At 28.6% G+C, this 8,070-nt stretch overlaps 1 protein-coding gene across 1 annotated transcript in view; it reads right to left on the bottom strand.

Moving 5' to 3' along the window:
* Positions 1 to 2,190: 2,190 nt before the first annotated feature.
* Positions 2,191 to 8,070, bottom strand: part of LOC106690973 (odorant receptor 85b) — a 33,786-nt gene continuing 27,906 nt past the window's right edge. Inside the window, exons 7-8 of the mRNA XM_024362102.2 lie at positions 7,406 to 7,561; positions 2,191 to 2,318 (exon numbers count right to left, since the gene is read on the bottom strand). Coding sequence (XP_024217870.2) covers positions 2,259 to 2,318; positions 7,406 to 7,561 — 216 coding nt within the window. The 3' untranslated portion in view covers positions 2,191 to 2,258. The remainder of the gene's footprint in view (positions 2,319 to 7,405; positions 7,562 to 8,070) is intronic.

Here is an 8,070-nt window from a genome sequence, read left to right as displayed (position 1 = left end):
TTCAAAATAATAAATATTACCATTCCTTTTTATTAATGGTTCATTCATGAATAAGGATCGTTATAATTTTAGATATTAGTTTCAAATATAGCTAATTTATGCCTTTCTCTGTAAGAAAGTAAGCAATAAACCAAACTTAGAGCGGAGTGTAATGTTTGAAGGAGAAGTGGAATGTTATTAAAAGAAAAAATCTACATCTGTTCTTAGAAGTAATTTTTGAAGGTAGCTTATATTGTCTTTTGTAATAGTAATTAAATGATAACGTACTTAACTGCCATCCCCACTCCTCCCAATACAAATGGTCCACTCTGAATTTGACTTCGGTCAAAACAAGTATGAATTCTGTCTCGTTCATTTTCTTCCTTTAATATTGATTTTATTCTTATCCCCCTTTTTCATCTCTTTATTTGTACTATCTTTTATATTTCTTCTTTTAATATATTACTATTTCCATTTTCATTTATTGTTTATAACCTTTTATTTTTCTTATTTAATTTCTACGTTTCATTCTATACCCTTGTAATTTTCCATTTACATTTTTACTTATGTATCAGTCCTTCAAAGAATTTCTAAAACCAATAACAATTACAATTCGATTGGTCATTTTTAATAAAATAGGTCGATAATAATTTATTGAAATCATTAAAATATTTTTTTTTAATATAAAAAATATTAAAATTTAAAACATATTTCACTTTTACCTTAAGATAACTATCACTATGAACTTTTCCAGTTATAATTCATTGTTGAATTGCTTTTTAAATTTAAATAAATGTAATAATTAGTATGTGACAATAAAAAGATGTTGTTTTTTTTTTAATTTTATAACTAATGCTATGTAAACAAAAAATGTTCATACTGTTGTATGTAATTGAGAGGCCTATAGATAGAGTCTTTTAAATGTTAATTGATTAAAACAAAAGTATTTCAGATTTTTTTAGAATAGTTAAATTGGGAAATATCAGTGAGTCATCTGGAACCTACTTAAAATATCTTATAAAATAGCCCATGAGACTTAAGTAACTATCAGAACTAAATTCTTAAAATATTTTCCGCATGCACAATAGGTTCTTCAATTTCAAGAATCTGATAACTGTTCGTTCCCACAGTTATTAAATAGTTTTTTTTTTTCACTCAACCTTTATAAGAGCCTTTCAGTGGATAACTAAATCCAATTGTTCATAATATTTTCAATATCAATTCTATAAAAATTTAGTATTCAATAAATGGTGAAGAGCAGAATGCAAATTTTGGTTAAACTGTTATATTTTTGCCTTACTTTGTTTAAATTTTGCAGCCAGAAATAATATTAAAAATACTTTTCCTAAATTGGTGAAATTGAAGTCAGTCGAATCCTCAAAATTAGTACGGGTAAGTATTGCCCCTATGAATAATATAGAAATGAATTTAGAGAGTTAATTGCAACTCAAAGGGTGGTAAGTGAAAGTGGTGTGATGTGCCAAACGTTTATTGCTCTGTTTGGCTTTGATTTTTAACGTCAGTTTTATCCTATATTTTACATTATATGTGTGTTCTTTTCATGCTCTGTTTTGTCTTCTATTTACGTTGAAAAAATACTTATTGTAATGCCATGATATGTAAAATGAAATATGAAATTTTTTAATTAATTTATTTAAAAAATTTACCAAGTCTAAATAATGGCTTGTAATATTTCACTCTGCTACTTTATATTCTTAAATAAAATTATTAATATTTTAAATACGTCAGTAAATTTACTGATACTTTATATTCTTAAATCAAATTATTATTTTAACATTTAATAATATATAAGTCCTGAAACGATTTTTTTTTGATACATTGGTTTTCATTATTTATTATTTCTAATCATTTTATTTAATTCCTACCCAATTTTCCTTCTATAACTCAACGTCAGCTGAAATTGAAAGCTACTTACTAAATTATGATAACTTGTTCTGTTAATCCTCTTAGCCCTCACTTAATGCTACTTAAAATGTTACAATTTTAGGCTGGACTCGACGAAGCTACCACGAAGAATATTCCACTTATTCAAACGATCCTCGCAGAAATAGGTTTTTATTCAAGTAATAAATTACCTCACTAAATTATAATAATTAACTCCAATATTTCTCAATGTAAATAAACCATTAATCAAATAATTTTACTAAAAATAAGGAATAAATAGGAGAATAACAAGCTGATTTATGTTATGCTTTATTTTGACAAATTTTAATATATATATATATACTACATTTTTTGAAAAGATGATAGGTTCACATCTAAGTATCAGTAGTCACTGTTTTAAGAATGAGGTAGTATGAAATGGAGTCTTGTAGCCCCTAAAATAAAAAAATAAATTAAATAGTACATATATGCAAGGTTTTTTATTAATGCATTATAAATTACGTATATACATATCACATACGTCATAAAACATTATTATTTTACGTTTCTGTTAATATTTCCCTTCATATTCCTTTCATCAAACAAGTGTTACATCTTGTTTTAAATTAAAACACTGTTTTACAGATTTCATTGTACCATTTTTGAGAAGAAAAAAAGGAAAAGGTTCAGATCAGAAATAGATTCTAAAAAAGGATAAAATAAACAAACATGGTTGAATAAGAAAAAAATAGTCAAAGATAAATTAGTGTGAATAAATTAGGCTAGACATAGTCTTAATCAACTGTAACAGGTTTCTGTTCTAGATTTATATGGATTGAATCTGAAGTAAGATTTTTTTTTTTGTTGGATACTGTAACAAGGAAAGATCGTTATTCAAAGTTAAAGCGATGGTTTAAGGTCAAGAGGTGTTCAGATTGTTTAGAGGCTATTTAAAATAGTTGTTTCACTCCTCTATTTACTTGCTAGCCGAGTTTTTTTAGCACCCGAAGAAGCCCTGAAAATCAGGCCGAAACGTTGGTATATAATAAACGAATTTTAGTTCATACCTTTGTTAACTGCCACCCAAAACATCATTCTTCCTTAATTTCATAGGTCAACTAATAACCGTCCAATTATTAATATTTGGTTTTAAAAAAAATAATACTAGGCGATCTAATGTTTAATTATAAAAATTAGCAAATAATGATTTAAATTTAATTCTGGAATCGTGAATATATACATATTTTATTAATTTTGCTTGTTATAGAAGAATGATTTACATTACAATGGTTACTGTGTTCGGAGGGGAGGTTTTCCTGATATATGGGTTCGAATATGTTTTATTTATAATAAATTTTTAAATAAAACAAATACATTTTTACCGTGTTGGCCAAAACCTTATTAAAATTATACCTTCATAGAGATTTCCCTGTGGAGTGATGTCTGTGTTGTCCGTACTTTTCACTGTATACATTTGTATAATGAAGTTTTACACAATACTTGTCCCAAATTTCAGAATTCTGATGATGTTTTTCTGCCAACTTTGCTGAAGAATACGCTATATCTGATTAATAGAGATCCGGTCCGATATATGGAAATGTGGTTTCCTAAGAAACTTTAAGCCGCTTTCATGGAGTTGGTGAAGGGTTTTCATGACGTGGGGTGAATGCTCCTGACAGATGCAAAGAATGGCTTCAATATATCAGGGTCCCCTTTTTTTAGATTGACTGAACTGTAAATGGCTTTAGAGCATAAATCTAGCACTGGGGCTAGTCTAATCAATTTAGTTTTATTTATTATTCGATTCATAAATATTATTTTTAAAAAGTAATATTTGCTTTGAAGATATTACTAATTTTGTTATTTATATCCATATTTATTTATATTCTAAGTCTTTGTTTATGTACTGTAATAAGAAAATTCCGATATTTGCTTGCCATCCACACAAAACATCAATTTCCCAATAGTTTCGTATTTATACCTAAATAAAGGATTTTTATTTATTTTTTTAAAGTTAAAATTATCAATGGTTCATCAATTTATAACTTTTGTTCTTAAATGGAATTATTGTTGGTAATCAATAACTTTGGAAAGGTTAAAAATACTTATTTTGTGGCATTAGACCAAAAGAGGGTTTTATTTTTATTTTGTATTTGATTTGCTCCATTGATAGTACCGTATAATAATGGTAAACTGGGGGTACGTTTTCGACATTTCTAAAAGCGGGACAACCCCAGTGGAGAAAATAATCCCAGCCTACCTTACTATATTCGGAACTAAAAAAAAAAAAATAGTCTGATGCACCACTACTAAAACAAAGTAGCACTATGTTATTTCATTGGTAAGATTTATGTGTTGATGATATTGGAGTTGTACTTTTATTGCTGGTCATCCTTTTTCCTCAATCGTTGGTTTTGATTCCTCTATTCCAGATCCAGTGACGTGAAAGTAATTCTCCAGTGTCAGTACCAGGGCTAGTCTGGACCAGTTGGACTCTTCTTTAAATTTTATAGGGAATTGGTTTGTCCACCACAGGTGTACTCACCCTGTCAGTGGAGCTTAGAGACTTCTCTTATGGCTTTTACGGTCGTTTTATTTGAGACCAGAGGGATAAAGGTTTATCCGCTACACTTCTCAAACGTGATAATCTGAAATTGACTTCCTAGAGACACAAAATAAATAAAAACAAAACTACAAACAACTGTATCTAAAAAAGAAACATCACTTGAAGGGGACTGGGGGGACAGGAGTAAAAATTCTATAAATAAAAAAATATCATTAAATATCATAGAATAAAATTAATATTAATAATTAGAATAGAAGAACCATTTTATAGGTCAATTTCAGCAGAAAAATGTTTTAAACTGCAACAAGAGAGAATAAGTTTACAGGAGCTCTCTCAATCACACATTGCTTAAGCTCCTACTCTCCATTTACAATAGAAAACCATTCATGCTAATATTGACCAGCTTCCTGCCCTCACCCCTTCCGTTTCAGCTCTTCAAGCGTCACGAAATAAATTTGCTCCCACATATATATTTGTTTTCTTGTGTTGTAGAACATTCACTTCAATAACTGCATCATAAAATAATTTGTAATATATTAATCAGAAAGATTAAGGAAAAAAATTTTATAACCAGATTAACCAGATGTAAATTATCCCTATTTTCCCCCCAACCATATTTCACCTTATATCTACTTAGTTTACAATCATACATCTACTGTTTTTTATCCACTCTACTGGGTTTCCTTAAAAATCTTTTTTTTTTTTACAAATTTTTTTTTCCCCTATCTTTTCTACTACTGTTTAGTAATGAAAATTAATTTCACTATAAAAACAAAAACCGTTATGATGTCGGTCATTGTACATATGTGTTGATCAGTTTGATGCTCTCACAATTATGTATTAACGTCCCAAGTTCTAATCTACGGATTTCGTAAAAGTATATGCCCGAACGATTCTACCCAATTTTATTAAAATCATTGTAAAATAGCTAAATAGCTTCTTTTACAAAAATTGTTTGTAAAAAATATTTCACGGTAAAAAATGTTTGGGCAATATAGTTTTACAAGGTAAGAAAGTATCATTTAATGCATGTGTAGAGGAAAAAGGTATTACTCCCTCCATAACATATACCTCAACATTACAGGTCAAACTTGTAAGGAAATGTTTTTAAATGAATTATTATCGATTTCCCTGCTTTTAGTTTATTTTTTGTATTGCTATTTAATCCGATATTTATCAAGTTTTATCTTCTTTTTTTTTTTTTAACAGTTTCAAGTGACAGTTTGGTAGTTCTTTGATCGTATTGTAGAATAATTCTATAACGTACATAAATAAAAATATAAATAATAAATTCCGCACGATGCATAGGATAAGAATAAATAAACAAAAGAAATTAAAACAATTCAAAATGCATAAATAAAAATTCAAGATGTGATAGACATGATTTCAATGCTTTAATACATGATTACGATATGTTTCTGTTTCTACCTTAAGATTGTATAAATCAATTTAGTTCTTGAATACACCCCATTATATGTAAAAATTGTTGATTTTTTAAATATGTTTATGTATTACATTTTAAAATTATTATGTGTCTAAATAGAACATAAAATCATAAATAAACTTTTATCATCCAAAATCAAAAAATGCATGTATTCAAAATAATATTATTTAATCAATTCTCAGTAAGGAAATACGGCAAAGGACAAATCCGTCGGATCTGTAGCTGACCGTTTTTTATTCACAAAGTACAAAGACGTTTACCTGTACCTTAATTCAATTTATGTTTTATATGTACGACTATAGTTTCTACAATAATCCTGACGACTGCACCAGACTGCTCAAGTAAGCTGCGGAGAGTACACTCCTTACCACAGCCAGATAGTACGATAGTAAATGGCCCGGAATAAAACGCTGGCTATTAACTTGATTGAGGAATGCCATTGGGATGGGCATTATTCCCCCCTCTCCCTCGTCCATTAGTCTTCTCGCTTTAGCATATCGTTCTTTCTTTTTTATTCCTTTCTTCATCGGTAGAAATAATACTTTCCCGTTTCTGTAAAAAGTATTCACTACCAATCTTATTTATAAGCAGTTTTTAAAATAAGTAACATTCCGCCACATTCGTCGAAAATGAGTCATTCTAATATTATATTTTAGGAAACATTGGATATACGTAATAATCATAATTTTATTATTATTTCGCCTGCTATTTTTATATTTTTTAATTACCCTGTAATAGTTATATATTAGCCATAATACTTAATCATAAATTTTCTATAGATATAACTTAGAAATGGATGCGGAACAGAGGCTCTGCAGAATCCATAATACCGATAGCAGAAACTTCATTTTTTTATGTATATGTATATATAGTTGACCGTAAAAATTTAAATAAGAAGATGGCCAGGGTTCCGGTCAGGAAGTAGATTCTGTATACGCGACGTATTTGAAACTGAAATATAGCCACCTTCTCCACGCTTCCGCTTTATTTTCGCCTTCTGTTCAACGGTTGAACTTTCGCTTTGAACAGGTAGATTGTCTTGATTTTTTCTTTGCTCATTTATCATTTAATATCAATATTATTATTATTATTTACATTTATTCTTTCAAGACGTTTATTTTATCTCTACTTTCTTTTTTTTTCTCCCACGTATTGTTTTTGTTTTATGTGCGTCTCCTGTACTTTTTTAACCATATATTTTACGTATTTTTTAAAAAATTTTACTCTTGCCATTGTTACTTATTTTTTATTCTTATCATTGTTTATTCAAGTTTATTTTATATTGATACTATTTTATGTCTTCCTTCCTTTTATTTATATGTAATTTCTTATCACTTTATTTTTACATAATATTTATCCTAACTTAAATTACCTTATTGTAGTAATATTCTCAGTTTTTTTTCTGTATCTTTTAGCTCTGATGAAGCCCTGCAAAGTGGGGCGAAACGTTGGACATTAAAATAGTTATAAACTATTCTTTTTTTGACCCTGATCATCTTCCTATATTCATTTTATTATGTATAGAAGCTTACCGAAACGTAGGTCTTGTGGCCTGCAAAGGTTATCCCGTAGGCTTCTAGCCTTACCGTCCTGTTGGCAGCTAGCGTCATTATTACCAGCGTCTTCTTTAGCTCCATGTCCAATTTGTACCAATGGTTGTTGTAAAAGCCAAACCGCAGCCTTTCGAACTGTCAAAATTAAACCAAATGTTGAAATTAATTAAAGCAATAAAATATTCTTTTATACTTTGATAAATGTATTTCTTGGTAAATTACTGTACAATAAATCTGTTACAAATAAACTCATCTATTCTATAAACTCACATTATACCAACAAAAAAAAAATCACTTTTCTGATGATATCAATGTTTACTTGGTTGGATACTTGAGTTGTATTTTTTATGAATTCGTCTCTTTTCTTTGTCAAGTTGGTATTTATCTTAGCCCTATTTCTCATGAGTTTTTATTAATTAAATGATGAAAATTTAGGAATCACCTTACACCAAAGAAAACTTAGTTAAAGATTTCCCATTTAGGTCCCGATCTTTCTTACTGAATCTTAAAGTAAATGAGAAAGAAGATATCAAATATTTTATTCGAAACTTCAATGTAACAATGTAGGCAACACCTCATGGGCTCTATGCCTGCCTCCTTGAAGGCTGGTTTTTTTTTTTGTCCAAATATTTTTAAAACTGTTG

The sequence above is a fragment of the Halyomorpha halys genome, unplaced genomic scaffold, assembly GCF_000696795.3.
Source record: "Halyomorpha halys isolate HHAL.00 unplaced genomic scaffold, Hhal_1.1 Scaffold2001.1, whole genome shotgun sequence".
NCBI classification, from domain to species: domain Eukaryota; kingdom Metazoa; phylum Arthropoda; class Insecta; order Hemiptera; family Pentatomidae; genus Halyomorpha; species Halyomorpha halys.
Note: the sequence above shows the minus strand (reverse complement) of the source record. Positions and strands in the feature narration are given on the sequence as shown.